Raw genomic sequence first — 18123 nt, 5'->3', positions numbered from 1 at the left:
CTTGTCAGATCCAAAATGCAGCGGCTTTTTCAAACCTCCATTCACACACCACCACCTCAACACAGATCTAAAGACATGTTGTAGAATGATAGGTCATGCTTAGTTTCATAGCTGCCCGTATTAGAAATGTATTAAAGTAAAGAAATACATCACTGCTAATGTTCTTTAAACCTTAAAGAGGAAGAATTAAATTGGAACCGAAGCAGAAGTCATCACGTGACTGGAATACTCCTCAAAACTAGGGAAAACTTATTAATGATTGTAATATGCCACTTCAAGTTCACATGACATAGAAAGGCAAGATGGCTCTACTTCATATTCCCTCAGTCAATTCAAATCTCCTTTGGTAGGCTTCTCACTGCACAACTACATCTATCTATCCTTGCAGTGTATATTATTCCAGATGAATGAAATTCCAATAAATGCAACTCAGTAGGAGAGCTACACACACTCTAACACATTCTTCCACCTCTATCTTTCTCCCCAGGAATTTCATCTTATGAAGTCTCATAAATTACAGTGATTGAAATGCTTTCCATCTGAACTATTCTTCTTCCTTCCTTATGCTACATTTTTGCTATGTCTGGCACACAACTTAAAGAGCTTCTAGACACACACACTTCCAAATTTAAATACACAGAACAGTATGAGGATGGCAAGCAATTCAAGCTCATAGACTAAGTAACCTTATCTCAAATTGCTGCAAAAAGCAAATCAGTAGAGGCTGCTGTGGCCAGCATTATCTAGTTCTCCCTCAACCTCAAGCTGCAAGGAACAGGCTACTACCCAACAGCAAAAGGAACTGAAGGGAGCTGCTGCCATCTCATTCCTGCCAGCTTTCCTTTCCTGCAACCCTCAGCAGGGAGCAACAGGGATCTTGTAGCTCAGTCACAGCATTATTCTGACACATAACTTACACAGTCACAAAGTCAGACTGCCCTCAAAAGATGTTATGTTACGACATTAACATGAAATGAAATTTCATACCTGGCTCTACAGAAGTCATAATCAGTTCAGCATTACTTCTAGATTACATCAGATGATTGTTACATGCTGTTTTGCAAAATATGACTTAACAGTTTAATAATACATTGGAATGCACAACAGGATATTTTGAGTTCTAGATCTTCATCCCCCCCAAAATGTATGCCTGAATGCAGTTTTCTTTACAGTGTGAGCACACAGGGAAATAAATGATCAACTATTTCCAGCTGTGAGTTTCTCAAACACTATCAGCAAAATCAACTGACAGCAGTTGGTAAAATCACAAAGGAACTATTTTGCTTCCTCACCATCTTTACTAAAAATCCTAAGTCCTACTGAGAAAATGAAAGATTTCCTTTTCTATCTTCTCTTAGGGTGTCTCAGAGCATATTCATTATATTCTTCAGAGTTCTACAGGCAGAGTTACAGTATAGCACGTAAAACAAACATTACTTCCACAAAGCACAAATCAGAAAGCAGCTGAGAATCCAGCAGTTTGTTTCTATTTTATGCATCAAGTTGAACCTGTAAAGAGGAGCACTACGCGCATCACTTACTCACTGCTTTCCCACTAAAATTAGTTTTAGCAGTAAGAGGTATCCTTACTACATAAAATTAAAGCATTTAACTGCTTTGTGCTCACATAACTGCTTCGGTTGGTAGAAATCATACCCATAACCAAAAGAGATCATCCTTAAAATTCAGAAGCTAATTCCTCTGATATCCCAATTTTGCTATTCCCTCAGGATGAGACTTCAAAGGCTGAATGCACCTAAATACATTATTGCTACATTATTTAACATAGAAATTATGGCAAATATATTTTTTTTTGCTTTTGATCATTTTGGTCATCTCTAGTAAAGATTTGGAGATTTTCCTCATCTAGTCTTACAGTACAGTCTTAAAGAGTGGGATTTTAGGCTTCATGTGAAGCTCCACCACCTGTATAAAGTATATTATTCTCAATAAATTAACATAACACAAAATAAGCAATTCAAGTAAGCTTTGTAGTCTGAATCATTAAAAAGTTTAAAGTTTCCAGCCCAATTAAGGCATCTCCTCATGCCCATATTATCCAGTCTCATGACCTTCCACTTAAAAAAACTAAATGATTTCCTTGGAAAAATTAATTTCCTGAGTAAAAAAGGCAAATGATAATCTGAACACCTTCAATTAAATGAAATGTTGCATCACTTATTGTTCCTACAAGACAGTGATGTCATAGTTCAAGAAAATTGCACTACTAAATTTGTATTACTCCACTCATGAGATTAATGGAGCTCTGAACAAAAAACAGTACACAAGATGGCAACTCAGTAAGTGTATATGAAAAAACGACAGTAAAATATTTACCATTTCAACTTTAGTCAGATAGAGTTCTACTTACGTTGTCCATGAAATTTGGCTTAAATCCTCCCTCCTGCTGTCGTCTCAGTTCTTCCTGTTCCCTCTGGCGTAGCATCTCCTCTTCACGTCGTCTGTGCTCTTCTTCATGTCTAGGATATTTTTGAAAAATTTCATAAACTAAGACTCGAGAACTGTTCAGGCTCAAAACCAGTCTCAGGAGTTAACATCCAGCATATAAATATAACTACTTACTAGTTTTTAATACAGTGTAAGGCACTAATCAACTCAACCTGATGGGCTTGAATATTGTTGAAGTATTTTTGTTTAACAAGCATACAGGTATTCACAATACAAATATTCTTCTTCTGGCTACAGTTAACCTGCAAAAACTAGTAAGCAGGTTCAAAAGCTTTTTTGGATTACAATATTTCAACACTGCCTAAGGCCAAACTTTTAACACTACAGAGTGTATTGTTCTTTTGTGTCATCTATGTTTTCTGATATATTTAATACAAGTAGGATGCTTCAAAAGCAATGCCTCCTATTTATTTTCATGTAAATAAATGATATTCCATCTTTCATGGAATAAATGATTTTCTCTTTCCAGAGAAAATCACCAGCTACAAAACATTACTTTTCAACAGTCACCACCACTAGCTCTGCATTATTGCCAGCAATAAACAAGAGCCTGCATGACACACTTGTAAAAATCTGCACCAGAAGTGACCCAATGTCACTACTGCTGAAATGCATCACCCACCACCTCACTGTGCTCACAGCCACTCTTTGGTCTCCATAAACCTTCAGCAAGCATCAAGGAATGTCGGCAGGTGCCATTTTTTCCACACAGAAGAATTCAGTGACACACCTTTGCTTTATACGAGCTTCCATGTCAGACACCATTTTGTCAGCCTGCCTCTCTGCTGCCATCTGTCACACAGCAACAAATGTAATGGGATACTGGTGTGAAAGTTCAACCTCTACTCCCATACCATCAACATCTGCCTCTGACATCACGGGCCAACGTCATGAGACAGGAGGCATTGCTTTCCAAGCAGCCCTCATATTCATAAGAATCAACTCTTGAAGAGAAAAGCAGTACACCAGAAAACAAAGTGCCACAAAGCACTAGAGTAACATGAGAAAACACTCCCCAAAATCTCACTTTTGAGTATAAATCAGCAACGCTACACTTCCACATGCAGCAGATGAATACCCCCAAATCTTCCAAGTGTGTTCTACTACAGCTCCATTACAGCTATGCTTCCATCACACGTTGAAAAATAAATCATCGTATGAAACAAACATTCATGTTAAGACATTTCTAAGCTAGTTAGAAAACTCAGATATTTACAAAACAACTGAGCTGAATTAAATGAAAATACTACAAATACTTGCAACTATACTTTTATATTAGCAGAAGTGACCATTTTTCTCTGCAAGAACGTTAATAAAAAGGTATCGTGTTACGCTTTTGAAAAACTTGTAAACAGCAGATGTTTATATTTTGTATTAAAAGCTCTGCACACCAGAGTATGTAAATTCACACAGACCAACAGCAGATGCATGCTTTAAATTACTGCCACAGCTCCACACAGTACAAGACAAAATACCTCAATTGTATCTGTTTGCGTTTCTGAAGTTCTTGATTCCGAAGTTCTTCCAAACGTCTCAATTCTTCTTGACGCCGCATGAGATCTACCAGGATTAAAAATGTAATGAAGATAAAAGCTCTCAATCAACAACGCGGTAACACACACACACAAAAATGTTATTACTATCAGATTACCATTCTAACAATATTCAATTTTAACACTAAAGCAATTTCTCAACGCACCTATCCAGTTCCTTCCCATCCAGCTAAGCTTGCCATATGAAAAACGAACCCAAGGCTCACAGGGTAAGGCCCTATACTGGCTATGCCTCTAAACATTATAGGCACAGAAATTTGAAGACCTCAAACAAAGAGAAGGGCAGTTTAAAAAAAAGTCTGAATCTCTTAAGTCATGTCCTGGTTTTACAGCTTTGGCAAGGCATCCATTTTCTCACAATGCTGTGTGCTGCTGAAGTCACATTAGCAAGAAAACTAGTGCAATTCTTAGTCTCCATCATCTATTGCAGACACTTGCATGGCACACCAGAAACAAGTGAAATGAATTTGAGGTGCATGCTATCTGAGCCTCTATAGAGAGGAATCACGACTGTGCTTACTGTGCTTATAGTCACTTAGAAATAACTGTAATTGTTAACACTACCAGAAAGAATAGCCATATTCTTTATTAAAAAGCACTTTAAAATGCTCTTAAAAAGCAAGCCGGAACTAATAATAATTACTTTAGCTCTATTTGTTACTGCCCAGTCAGATTACTGATTTCTGCCTGGTCATTCATGCATTCTTCAATGAATATTAATTCTACTTCCTGCCACAATAAATGCAGCTGTTTGCATTTTCCATCTTCATACGACATTAGCCACATTATTTAGGACACCAAGAGGAAAATTCCACCATGGCACCTATCAGATGCTTTTTATATTCAAGTTCAACTATTCCACACATCTCTATATGCATTTCTTCACCACATAAATCGTTTTTCTTAGGTCTGCAAAAATCTTTCAAACTTGCAGCAACACGTATTACTATAACTTAAACTTTTACACCACTACATTTACCAAAATATCATATATTTGTTTTATTTTTAACAAAGATCATCAGAATTATACCATATATTTGTTTTAACAAAGTTTACCAGAATTTTACTAGATAACATCCTCGCTCACAATGTAAGTCTTTTCTCTCGAGCAAACGTTGCAGGCCTGCTCTTTCTATCTCCACAAAGTCAACATACATCAATGGACTAATTAAAATGAAGGTTCATTCAAATCAAAAAGTCTCAGGACCGTTTCCTTACAACAGTGCATACCACAGCAGACTTGGCCAACGTTACCTTCATACTCTGCCACAGACTTCTTAAAATAACATTTAGAGTGTTTCAGAGTATTAATGAGATCAAGAATCAACCCATTCTGCATTCAACATTGGCCACTGTGGGAAAAAGCATCTATTGTCTTTATCTCATTTCCCACCTACCTATCATTCCTTTTTTCCTTACATTAATACACTCCAGCAGGATTTTCTACCTTCTCTCTACCACTAACCGCTATGAATTTATCCTTTCCTCCCCTCTAAGTTCTACAGTCCTAATTTTCCAAATTTCTAAAAATTTTCAAGGCCTAGTTCTGATTACTGCCCTCCCTGAAGCTGTTAGAACTTAAAAGCTCAGCGTAACAATTAGGTTCAGTACCACATAACATCTTCACACAAAGCTTTACTAGCTAGACAAAAACAAAGATCTAGATGCTCAGGCTGTGCACAGAGTCTCTCATATTAAAAGATTTGTAATACTGCTAATTCTGGACTGACATATATTGGACATAGGCCCTTCCTCTGAACAGAAAAAAAACCTGCACTGAAGCAGACAGCTCTGAAAGAGAAGGAAAGCATGACTATTAAATTCTTCACCTTCTCATGTCTAAAGAAAAAAGGCAAATGTCTTCAATATTCATGTCATGGTTTTGTGATTTTCAGTTATTGGTATTCCACATCATAACGTCATGTAGTGGATATACCTGGTTCTCAGAAGAGAAGGACTACTACAGTCCCCACGGTACTTTGCTCCTCTGTTACCATTTCCAGCCGGAGGGAAAAGATAAAAGCTCTCAGTATAAAAACTTGCAGATCACGAGACCTCATCCCTTTTTCCGCCGTCTCTCGTCTTGGCAGCACCTCGCTCTCCAGCCGTCTTATCGTCAGTAGTAGAGTAAGGCCTACCTTGATTTTGGGACATTCTCTCTCTCTGTATTGGATTTATCAGCTTAAATTGTAATTATATTGTATTACAGTGTGTTGTTTTGCATTCCGATATTTTATTTAGTAAATTAGTTTGTTTCTCCTCAGATTGTTGCCGCTGTTCTTTGCTCTCAGGGCCATCTCCCTACCCTTTTCCCCTTTCCCCTTTTCCCGGGACATGGGCCCTTGGGTCCCCCGTCCCCTTTGTCACGGAATCGGGCCTAACGCCCGTAAACCGTTGACAATTCAACTTCCTGCAAACTCTAGGACTGAAGGGAAAAGTGTCCTCTCCTCACAGGAGTTAATCCTACAAGCAGGAATACCAAGTCCAAAAAGCTTCACTGTTTTAGCTGCTGATTTTTCAGGTTTTAAAAATGGAAAGCAAATGGCCAGTTTCCATGCAGCTGATAAAGAATGAAGTTTCTGGTTACATATAGTCAAATCTTCTAGTACTTTGACAAACTATTTCACTATTATTATCAGGGAATATTTACACAAGTCTAAAGCATACCAGCAATATGTAGATCAGAAATATCATGCCAATTTACTTACACATGGAAACACGTATTCTGCTTTACAAATTACTTCTGACTCAATCTGTCAAAACATGACACTTAAAAGTGAAAAATTACACATATTGGAAGAATGAAGTCTTTATCTTCAGTATTAATACCACGCCATGAAAACTCAGGTACTTAAACCAGCATGTTCTACAGCAAGTCCCAATACCTCTGATAAAGCAATTTCAATAAAAGTTGTTTTCTTCCGTCTGCTGAAGTATATGGATTGTAGTAAACTCATTCTTAACTTTTTAGCTCCTGATAACTACTGTGCTATAGTTTTACATTCCGTATTTCAGAATAACTACTTCAATGATCTTTGAAATCAGTGGTTTGGTTTGTGCATCAGGTATACAAAAACAGTCCTTCCAGGTTTTGATGCCTCACGTTTCACTGCATTTTTCTTAAAAAGCACGTGATACAATCTCATTAGATTATTTTCATATATACTGAAGCTGAAGAGTTGGTAAGAGAAAAAAAAGAAACAAGAAACTTGCCTACAGCCTGGTTATTCAAGTTCCTGCATGTGAATAAGCTTAAATCTGAACACCTGCACAAAATTCCAGGTTGCATGGTACCAAGGAGAAGTGCTCCATTATAATCAAAGAGGAATGAAAAACCCTCTTCCCACAGTAACAAAATGCCTGTTTCCTCACCGGAATATTGGCACCAAAGACATTCTTATTCTCATGGCTCTTCAGCAAAAGGAATAGTCCTTTTCTTTCTCTGTAAAAGTGGTTCTGAACAGATATTTCAAAAACCAAGAACTTTTTCCTTCAGCATCCATAAAAGTCATTTTAGGAGCTGCAGTAACTATTTGGCATTTCAAATTTGTTTTCTATTTTATTATGCTCTGTATTGCAGTACAAGATCTTATATAACATGGTTTCTCATTTAATGCAAGAACGCTCATTTAGAAACAATAGGATTGGTGAACTTCTTTATAAAGACAACTTCCAGTTGCAGCAGAACTGGTAGATTTAAGAACTAAAATTAAATAGTGTTCTGTAGTTCTCAACTGGAAAGCAATGCAAATAGCAGTAATTATATGCCTTCAGCATCAGGTACTTGCCCTGCTACTGCCTTCTCTACTAAAGAAACACAAGCTCAACTCAGCTCCATTTCCAAAGGTAGGGCTTGAAAATAATTTCTAAAGGACTTTCTTTCCGCCAAAGCTACAGAAAGGGAACATATCCACAAAGCTAGTTAAGATGGATACACTGTTTTACACTTTCAAAAATAACCTAGGTTAATGACAACTGTCACTTATTTTGAGTTGCTTAGACATACAATAATCATGCACACAGATTTCTCAGTTGGGTTTCAAATGTTTAAAAAGAGAGTAAAATTAGCAACTGTAATATTTTGGGTTGTATCACAGGAGCACACACAGCCAAAGTAAGCATGAGCTATCATTTAAATTTTTTTCCTGCACAGGGCACACAAACAGTGATTTGTCCTATCTAGTACCACAGGCAACACCAAAACCAGAAAATAATTTTACAGATGAATTTGAGGCAACCGTTCATTCTCATTATATAAACCACTTACACCACACAAATTTAAGTGAAAAAATAGACCTAGGCAATCTCTCTTTTCTCAGTTTCCTAATCCATTACTGCAAACCCTCAAAGACTATGCAAATAGAGAAATACCACTTCCTTTGCCTCCGTTCAAAGCATTTAATCAAACAGCATCTACCAGAAATCCCTGCATTTAACATACAGCTCAATATGCTACGGAAAGAAAATTTGTGAAAAGAGAAGAATTAACACTAAGACATTATCTGATTTTTTACCTTGCCTCATCAACATTAGCTGATGCTCATGTCTAGCTGCTTCCATTTCTGCCTCTAGTTTCTCTTTGGCTTCTCTAATGTTCCTGTCAACCTGTTCACGCTGTTGCTTTTCCATCTCATCAAGAGCCTTCCAACGTGAAGCATACTCAAACTCAAATGTTCCAGGTTGAGCAAAACGTGGAGGCTGTTCTCTTTCCCTAATAAAGATTTTGCAGTTAAAAGGTACAGAAGGACACATTAAGATCAACATCTGTAAAAGCCAAAGATTTTACAAACAATCACTTCAAGTGTAGTAATCTGATTTAAAGTCAGATCTGCATTGCAAACCAGTTTGTCAAAGTTTAATTCAGCTATTAATGTGGTAAGTAACCTGATCAGGGAAATTTTCCAAATAAATACCCGCCCAATTTATATAATTAACATAAAAAATTTTAATTACCATGGTACAAAATATTAAGCTGTGACATTACATTAACTGGGTTCACCCTTCTAAAGTGGTCACTTCATATAAGCAATTATATGCATATTAAAGCTTACTAAATAGTTCAGACTGTTAGTAAGAGTAATATTTAAAGGAGCCAATATTTTATTCATGTTCTAACACTATTAAGTAAAGAAGAATGATTTTTTTTTTAAGTATTACTCTACAGGCTTACCTGCTTATCTTAGTTTCAAGCAGCCAGATTTCTAAATAGCAACCAAATCTGAATAGTAGAAGTAATATTCTCTAATGAGGTAAGGAAAACCCTCTTTCACCTCATGCGAAAGACTCTCACGCTCAAAATTTCATCCAAACCACAGAAGTTGCCAAGATTTATACCCCACGGACTACAAACAAGGTAGTGCTAATCAGAGGACAAAATTCCGTGGGTGTACAAATCTCTGCAGGATCAGACCACACACCGAGTTCACAAGAGACGATCGGTGACTGGCAGTAAGCTCCAGCTGATTTCAGCAGAAATCAGGAATCACTACTTCAGTAAAAATCACAGAATGCTAAACCAATAGTTCAGTTGGAAGGAACCTAAAAGATGCTGAGGTTCAACAGCCGGGACCTGGGGGTGCTGGTGACAGCAGCTCAGCACCAGCCAGCAGCGTGCCCTGGCCGCCAAGGGGCAAACCACATTTTGGGGGGCATTAAGCACAACACAGCCAGCCAGTTCCAAGAGGCGATTCTCCCGCTGTATTTAGCACTGGTGCAGCCTGGCCTTGAGTATTGTGTGTAGTTCTTGGCTCCACAATATAAAAAGGAGGTAAAGGTATTTGAACGCATTCAGAGGCAGGCAACAAAGCTAGTAGAAGGACTGCAGGGTATGTTCCTGTCATGGTTTTGATTTTTTTGTTGTTGGTATTCCACATCATAACATCATTTAAAGCACTGGCAGTTAAAAGAGTTCATGTCCTGTTTTCCGCAGGCTGCCTTTTTGGGTGCTTCGTTTTCGGAGGGGGAGGGGAGAAGATGTACTCCCCAGGGGACTTTGCTCCTGGAGGGGCTGGTGAAGCTGCCTGACAGACCAGGAGCTCTCTCTTCATATGCAGCGGAGAAACACGTGGTCCCCCTGCAGCTTACAGAGTAAGAATCTCAGCTTTGAACTCTCTCTGTTCCAATTTACTGGCCTCAATTTCAATATCATATTTAGTAAATTAAGTTCCTCCTAAGAGTGTTGCCGTTGTTTTATTTTCAACCCATCTACAGTTTTCCTACCCTTCCCCTCTTCCCTTTGTTTTCCTCAGGGCATGGGTCCACGGGTCTCCTGCCGCATTAGCCATGGGACCAGGCCGGGCCAGCCCCTAAACCACCAACACTTGGGTTTTTTTTCCTCCTTTCTCTCTTTTCCAGGCCTGTGGGCCTGCTGTCCCCCTGTCACGGACACAGACCCATAGATAACGCTGTGACAGTCCCACGAGAGGCAGAAGACATGGTTCGCCTAGTCTAGAGAAAAGGAGGGCAAGTGTAGATAGAGGTACCAGCCTCTTCTCTCCCATAACCAAAGACCAATGGTACAAAGCTGCACCAGAAGTAGTTCAGATTGGATACAAGGAAAAAATTCTTTACCATGAGGGTGGTTCACGCCCTGTGCCTGCTGGTGGTCAAGAGGCAGCTGGATAATGCTGTAACTTTTGATGAGCCTCAAGTGCTGAGACAGTGGACTCAATGAAGGCCGCTTCCAACTGAACTATTCTAATGCCAGTTCTGAATACAAAAATGACACACCGCTTTTCTGCGAGAAAAAGTTAACTGACCTAACATCTGGCTTCCCCTTGGCTGTATAAAATAAGCATACACCAACCTGAAGTAAAAATTACTATGTATTTACTAAGCTAACAAAGTAACTTAAATCAATTTTATAAAGTTGTAAGTCAAACAGAACTTACTTGTGATATTGTTGTGTTTTTTGCATTAGCTTCTCGGGGAGCCCATCTTCATCATCAAATTGCTCCATTGGCTCTACAACAACAGGCCGAGGTGTTCTGGAAGAGAATTTCAATTGAATAATGAAAGAAACAGTAAAATAAGTTTGCTAGCTATTCTGAATAGAAAATACGACTTCATGTAGTTTTGTCTAATGTGAAGCATAGGAATATTTAAAGATGAAAAAAATCTCAAAAAATTACAAATTATTTAGACAACATGGGAAGTATGATTATATCACAGAAAAGCACCAAAGCCAAAACGTAGCAATATTCACTCTACTCACATTTCATAGAATATGAACAGATTCTAATTAAAGTTACTCAACAATTAAAAACAGCTTGATATTTTGGCAGTAATTTTTCAAAGATAATTAGAGAATAACTTCTACATAGATAATTTAGAGCACAGTCTTTGAGTTCTCAGCATTTGAAGTAATCAGAGTCAAGTACTAGCTAATGAAGAATAACATAATAAAATCTTCAACTGTATATAAAAAATACAGCAGTTTGGGGAGCATCTAAACAATACCTTAAAATTATAAGAGCTACAAAGCTACTATTGTCAAAATGCTGGCACTTTGGATTTTCTTCCTTTTTTTTTTTTTTCAACTTTGCAGATCATAGAAAAAGAAATGTTAGTATATTTTAAGAACATGGACAGCTGGAAAAAATCCTTGGGCATCAAGGCAGATTAAGGGGAAAAAAAAGCAACAGCCTGGAATCATAGCGCACAACACAGCAAATATTTCTCCTGAAATTTCTCCTTTTTATTCAGAGAGATCTCGCCTAAAATATTAAGTTTCTCATTTTGAAGCAAATATCATAGCACAAAAACTATCATAGCAGGGGATTCAAATTACATTTGCTTAGGTGTCCGACATTTCCTAGCGTGCAGTTGGAAGACAAAGATCAAGTGCTTTTTATTCACTAGGTCATGGTTAGATGATCGCTTCCATCAAACAAAGCTACCCAGCAGCTACTAAAACAAGAATATCCTCCCCTGTATCCTAGCTTCTTTTTCCCTACCACATCTCTCATGCCAAGAATAGTACTCATGTAACACTATAGCATTCACTGAACTAGATTAGTTGCCTGGTTTGGCTCACCATGCCTCCACTCGAACACTAATGCCAAGAAAATCCACAACAAGAAGTTAGAACAAATTGCCACTGCAATTTATATAGCAGAGACTTAAGCTGAATTTACTCTGTATCCACTAGGTCAGAGAATCAGGATTCAGTTCAGTCACACACAGGATTTATGATATTATTATCAGCAAGAGGAGTTCCAAAATCCTTTTTCCACCTGCCATCAGGCAGTTTTCCACAACACCATTTTCCTGACTTATCCTCAGCTGGACTTGGTGCTTGTAATACCCACATGAGCAAGTACCTTCACTTTTTGAAACAGCCAAAAATGAATGTAACAAAAGCAGCCACATACTTTTCTCTTGCTTCAGTAAGCACAGGTGGCTACTGCAAGTATCGCAAACAGTTCTCAAGCAGGTAAAAGATACACAGCCTGAGTCAGAGAACTGCAACTTCCCAATACCATGCCAGCAAGCCTTGATACTGTGAAATTGCAGCCTTATTTTCCCAAATTATAAGGGGTAAAAAAAAAAAAAAAAAGAAGAAGAAACAAATACATTCTTGAACATCTACCATTTCACTTACCCTTTAAGGAAATATTTGAAAATGACACTGGCTACTGTACGAAAAAGCACAGCAGTTAACAACTCTTTGCATCGGGTACAGAAATAAGAGATGGTAGAGGGGAGTACTGTAACTCACAAGCTTGCCTGACCTTGAAATTTTTCCAGAAATTTCCACCATCAACTTGTGCAAAACCTAATTTTTCATTTAAGAAATCCTACAGCTTTGTAAGCTATACATATACATTTCTTGAAGAAAATAAAACACATTTTCCCAAGTTTAAAGAAATATCAGCAAAGTAGCACACTCATTCGCAAAGAATACTCTTTCGTGGTATCATTACTGGGACGAGGAAGAGTGCAATCAGTGAAAATAAAGCCTCATTAAGAAAAGCCCTATTAAACAGACTGGAATCCAACGTGGCGGAAATTACAAGACTTGTCAGCAGAAGACCGGCTTTATTTTTTTTCCTCCAGTGTGGAGAACAATGTGTTTTGGGCATTCATGTAAAGCACTTTTAATTTCTGACCTCATGGCTTTCATCATTTGAAAATAAGAACTATGGGATGCCCTCAAACACTGTTTTCTTTCACATGAGAAACGCACACAACACAAATACGAACAAAATACTGTGAACTTACGTTGTTAGCAAGAATGCACCATCACTGCATCTTTCTAGAGCTTTCCGTGCTGGAGGTTTTGCCGCAAACTCCACGAAACCTTTTCCTGTAGCTCTGCCGCGATCATCTACTACAACAACAGCTCTCTCCACTGGTCCAAATTGAGAGAATGCTTGTTCCAGCAGCTCATTAGAAACCACAGGTGAAAGATTCTTGACCGTTAGGGCAGCTCCATGTGTAGCAAATCGAATTCGAAGTGGTCTGCTCTTCAAAATAGTACCATCAAGTTCTGCTTTTGCTATTTCAGCCAGTGTCCTAGATTCCTTTTTCAAGATACAAAATATTTTATGTTTTATTTGCAAAGACGACAGACATGGCTTTTGTACTGTTGTTCCTCCCCTCCAAACCCCTGAGAAGTTGCATTTTTTCTTTCCTTAATGTGAGCACGTTTTCACTAGGGTCATTTAGAATTCCTTTTTCCCCTCCAAAAGTTCCTACCCAGTGACTGAAATAATATGCATTTTTCATCTTCTACCATTCAGTCTAAAAAAAATTACTCAGATGCAAATTTTTCTTATATATTATAGGACATAACATTCTCATCATCGCGGATGTGTTTGTGCTGCACCGTAAAGGCTTTCAACAGAGCTGAGAATTTGACACCTTTTTATATTTACCTACTGAAATGCTTATATTCACACAGTGTAGGGAACAATATTTTCAGAGAATGTACCAGAAGATCTAAGGAGCCGGGGCTTCTGTTTGTTTTCTGGGAATTTTTTTTTTAATCGATGAAAATATCCTTTGAAAATAACTTGTTTTTTGCTACTATTGGATGAACTCTCTATGGATGTCTAATTCTCAAATTTCATCAAGAAATGATGAAATTACATTGCTACTGCTGTATTAATTCCTCTCACACTTACTGGTTTTCTGCACCCTCATCCACGAGCCAAGTCCATCTCAATAACTGCCTTTTTCTCATTTCAGAAATTCTCAACTGGTTTTACACCTACAATCTCAAATATTTATAGAAATAATTCTTTAGATTGCAGACATCTTCTCCACACCTCAACCAACTACAGAAATAGTTTAAAAATATTATTCTCTTAATATAGTGCAAAAAGGGCATTCAGATAAATGTTAATCTCTATTACACGCAGAGCTGAGTAATATATTCAAATATATTGCTCTTCCTCCAGAAAACTGCTAATTCAGGTTGTGGGTATTCTGCCACAGTAAAAAACAGATAGCAGAACACCATACTTATCTTTGACAACCAAAAAGATAAAAAAAATCCTAGCCAGCAAAATATACAGAAAAATCCCACGTAGGGGCGGCACAGAATGCACTTTAAAGCTTTTCTCTGAACTCTGTAAATCAGAGCATCCTAGACACGGCAGTCACAAAAACTAATCCCACACATCGGACTGAAAATGTAAATGCAGCACGACAAGCCTTGAGGTTGACTTCTTCTTTAAATGTTCGACTTGAAATAATGCTGATCAAACTGTATGAGCCCGAGAAATGCAATCTCATCCGGACACAATTAATTTCGACAATTTAAGCTTCCAATTCGGTACAAGCGTGAATTGTGTATTCTGAGCTTTCAATGAGTGCGAGCAACAGGGCTTCAAAACAAACCTGTGCAATCTTTAAAATTAACTGCATGAAAAAATACTCGTAATGAATTGCACAGACCGAAATTTGCTTCGGCACAAAGAGTCCTAAAGTACAACAAACGCTCCCAATTAAGGAAAAATCTTTTCACGTATATTCAGCGAACGGAGCAGATGGTGCAACATCTCCCATTCGCTGAGCTGCGGGAACAGCCTGGGCAGCACGCGAACGGCACCGAGGAAAGGAGCCGCAACCCGCAGAGCCCCGAGCAGCGCTGGGGGAACGCCAGGCCAGGGGCTTACAACGCGCGGCTTCGGCTGGGGAGCGCGGGGACGACGAGGGGCGGAGGAGAGGGCAGGGGAAGCGGAGAGAGCGGCGCGAGCAGCAAAGGACGAGAAGAGAACGCGAGGCAACGGCCGCGCTTCCCAACCGCGCCGCGGGCAGAGCGGGCTCGGCAGCGGTCGGGGCAGCGGCGGGCGGCCGCAGAGGCCCGCGCGAACCTCACCAGGCGGATGAAGCCGAAGCCGCGGTCCCGGTTGATGAAGACCTCGCTGGGCTCCCCGTAGCGCTCGAAGAGGCGCTTGAAATCCTCCTCGGTGATGTCGGTGGGCAGATTGCCCACGAAGAGGCGGCAGCGCTGCGTGTAGCTCTTCTCGCCGGGTTTGAGAAAGCTTTTGATGTCGATGGTGAACCCACCCTCCTGCTCCTCATCCCCACCCTCCTTGCCCGGCACCAGCGCCATGGCCGCCGCCTCGTTCTCCGTCTCTAGGCCCCGCAGTCCCTTCAGGCCGCCGCCGCCGCCCCCCACCATCCCCAGCGGCGCCGCCGGGGAGCTGTTCTCGATCCGCACTTGCTTCAAGTTCCGATTCGCCGCCATGTTCGGACCTCGCTCCCTTCTCCCTGGTTTTCTCGGGGGACGCGGAGCCGCGCTCAGCAGCCACCGCCTCCGAGCGGCAGCCAATTCAAAATGGCGCCGCGGCCGCCCTCGGCGAGTTGTAACGTCCCCGCGGAGAGCCCCGCCCACCGGCGGCCGCGCGCCCTCACCGGCCGCCGCGCCTGCGCATTGCGTTCCCTGCGGCTCCTCGCAGGGAGGGGGGAGCGGGCTGCGCACGCGCCGTGCCGCGCGGCGCGGCGGAGCTGCGGGGGCGCCGCGGCCGCCCGCGGCGCGTCTGTCTCCTTCGGGCGCCGTTGTTCCCGTTCGGCTCTGGGAGCCTGGCGAGCCCACGTCAGACCGCGGGAGAACGGTCTTTGCATCTTCAGAGCCCTGGGGCTCAGCCCAGCCAGGAGCCTCCCCGCCGCTTTCAGCCAGCGCGGCTCCCCCGGGCCTTACCCACCCGCCGCGAATCCGACCGCGCTCGGCGGAGCGGTGGTCTGAGGCGCGTTCCGATCGTGCGCGCTTCTCTGCAGTCCGTACCGAGGCGGGGGAGCGCCCTGCCGGGGTCTGCGCCGAGGAGAGGGCGGCAGGCGGCGGCCTGGTGGGACCTGCGCTCGGCGCTGAGGAGACTGCGGGGAACGGCGCAGGGAGAGGAAGAGCCGAGCGCTGTGGAGCGGCTCAGGAGGCAGAGGGAGGGCCCGCGGGCTGCAGGAACGCGCCCACTGTTGGGTGCGGGAGGCACGGCTGCGGGGGCAGGCCCTACTGCGCGGGCTGCCGGCCCGGCGCTGTCCTGCGCGGCAGCTGCTGCGTTGTGAGGGGATGGCTTTCTTTGGGACAAAGCTCTGTGCTCTGCCTGGGGCCTCGCAGGGATCCTGATAAAAGAAGTTGTTCTTGTTTCCTGTTCCAATTGTAGCCTGAGCAAGACTGCGGGAGAAAGTATCTGTTTTATTTATGCAGCTATAGCAATTTAAAAAAATCAAGAGAATCTTCTGTGGTTAGTTTTACTTAGCTAATCTATGATGTGGGCTGTTCTTTTTCAAAGCAACAATAAGCATGATACTGGAGAATAAGTTCGCTCCACAGTAGGCGTGAACTATTTGCTGAACGATTTCACAGAATCAGAACATTCTGTGTTAGAAGGGACCTGCAGTGATCATCGAGTCCAACTCCTGGCTCCACACAGCACCGGCCAAGAATCAGACTGTATGTCTGAGAGCATTGTCCGGATGCTCCTTGAGCTCTGGCAGCTCAGGGCTGTGCCCTCTGTGCTGAGAAGCTTCTTCCAGTGCCTAGTTACGCTCTGGTGAAGAACCTTTTCCTGATATCCAGCCTGAGCCTTTGCTGTCATAACTTCGTGCCATTTCTGAGGGTTCTATTGCTGGTTACAACAGAGAGGAGATCAGTGCCTGTCCCTCTGCTCTCCATAGTGAGGAAGCCATAAGCAGCAATGTAGATTCCCCTCGGTCTCCTCTAGGCTGAACAAACCTGGGGACTTCAGCTGCTCCCCTCTAGACCTGTCACCACCTTTGTAGCCCTCTTTTGGTACTCGTAGTAGTTTTATGTCCTTTTTATACTGTGGCGGTCAAAACTGCACACAGAACTTGAAGTGAGGCTGCACTGGTGCAGTGAAGACCAAGACAATCACTTCCCTTAATTCCACAGCTGGCAATGCTGTTCTCGATGCACCCCATGATACTGTTGGCCTTTCCGACTGCCTGATCACACTGTTGACTCATGTTCAGCTTGCTGTTGACCAGTACCCCCAAATCCTTTTCAGCAGGGCTGCTCTCTAGCATTTCATCCACCAGTCTGTATGTACAATCAGGGTTGCCCCTTCTCAGGTGCAGAATCCAGCACTTACTCTTGTTAAACTTCATGCAGTTGAAGATTGCCCCTCTCTCTTATTTGTCTAGGTGTTTCTAAAACCTCTACACCTTCAATAGAATCAACAATTTAGTATCATCAGCAAACTTGCTCGAAACACCTTCTAGTCCTACATCCAAGTTAATTATGAAAACATTAAAGAGAAATGGCCCTGAAATGGAGCCCTGGGAAGCCCTTTAGTGACTGGCCTGATGTAACCCCCGTTTACTATAACCCTTTGAGCCTGATCTGTCAGCCAATTGTTCACCCATCACATGTTTTTGTCCAGAAGGATACTGTGACAAGCAGTATCATAAGCTTTACTGAAATCCAGAAAGAAAACTGGCTTCCCTTCATCAACAAGACATGTGACCTTGTCATAAAAGGTAATTAAGTAGCTAAACAGGACCTTCCCCTCATGAATCTGTGTTGGCTCTGACTGCATTGTCTTTCAGGTGTTTTTCAATAACTCTTATCATAATTTTCTCCATAATTTTACCAGGCACTGAAGTGGGACTGACCGGTTTGTAGTTACCAGGGTCT

At 41.4% G+C, this 18123-nt stretch overlaps 1 protein-coding gene across 12 annotated transcripts in view; it reads right to left on the bottom strand.

Annotated features, from left to right (window-relative positions):
• PSPC1 (paraspeckle component 1) overlaps positions 1-15804 on the bottom strand; it is a 67774-nt gene extending 51970 nt beyond the window's left edge. For 11 of the 12 annotated variants that reach the window (XR_002433253.1, XR_002433255.1, XR_002433256.1 and 8 more), the window contains exons 1-6: positions 15349-15804; positions 13245-13546; positions 10913-11008; positions 8537-8733; positions 3945-4029; positions 2372-2480 (exon numbers count right to left, since the gene is read on the bottom strand). Coding sequence is in view for 1 of the 12 variants with exons in the window: in XM_021380018.1 (XP_021235693.1) it covers positions 2372-2480; positions 3945-4029; positions 8537-8733; positions 10913-11008; positions 13245-13546; positions 15349-15720 (1161 nt within the window). In the remaining 11 variants the exon portion in view is untranslated. The remainder of the gene's footprint in view (positions 1-2371; positions 2481-3944; positions 4030-8536; positions 8734-10912; positions 11009-13244; positions 13547-15348) is intronic. The other variant, XM_021380018.1, reaches the window with a different exon arrangement.

This window comes from Numida meleagris, chromosome 1, assembly GCF_002078875.1.
Source record: "Numida meleagris isolate 19003 breed g44 Domestic line chromosome 1, NumMel1.0, whole genome shotgun sequence".
Classification (NCBI taxonomy): domain Eukaryota; kingdom Metazoa; phylum Chordata; class Aves; order Galliformes; family Numididae; genus Numida; species Numida meleagris.
Note: the sequence above shows the minus strand (reverse complement) of the source record. Positions and strands in the feature narration are given on the sequence as shown.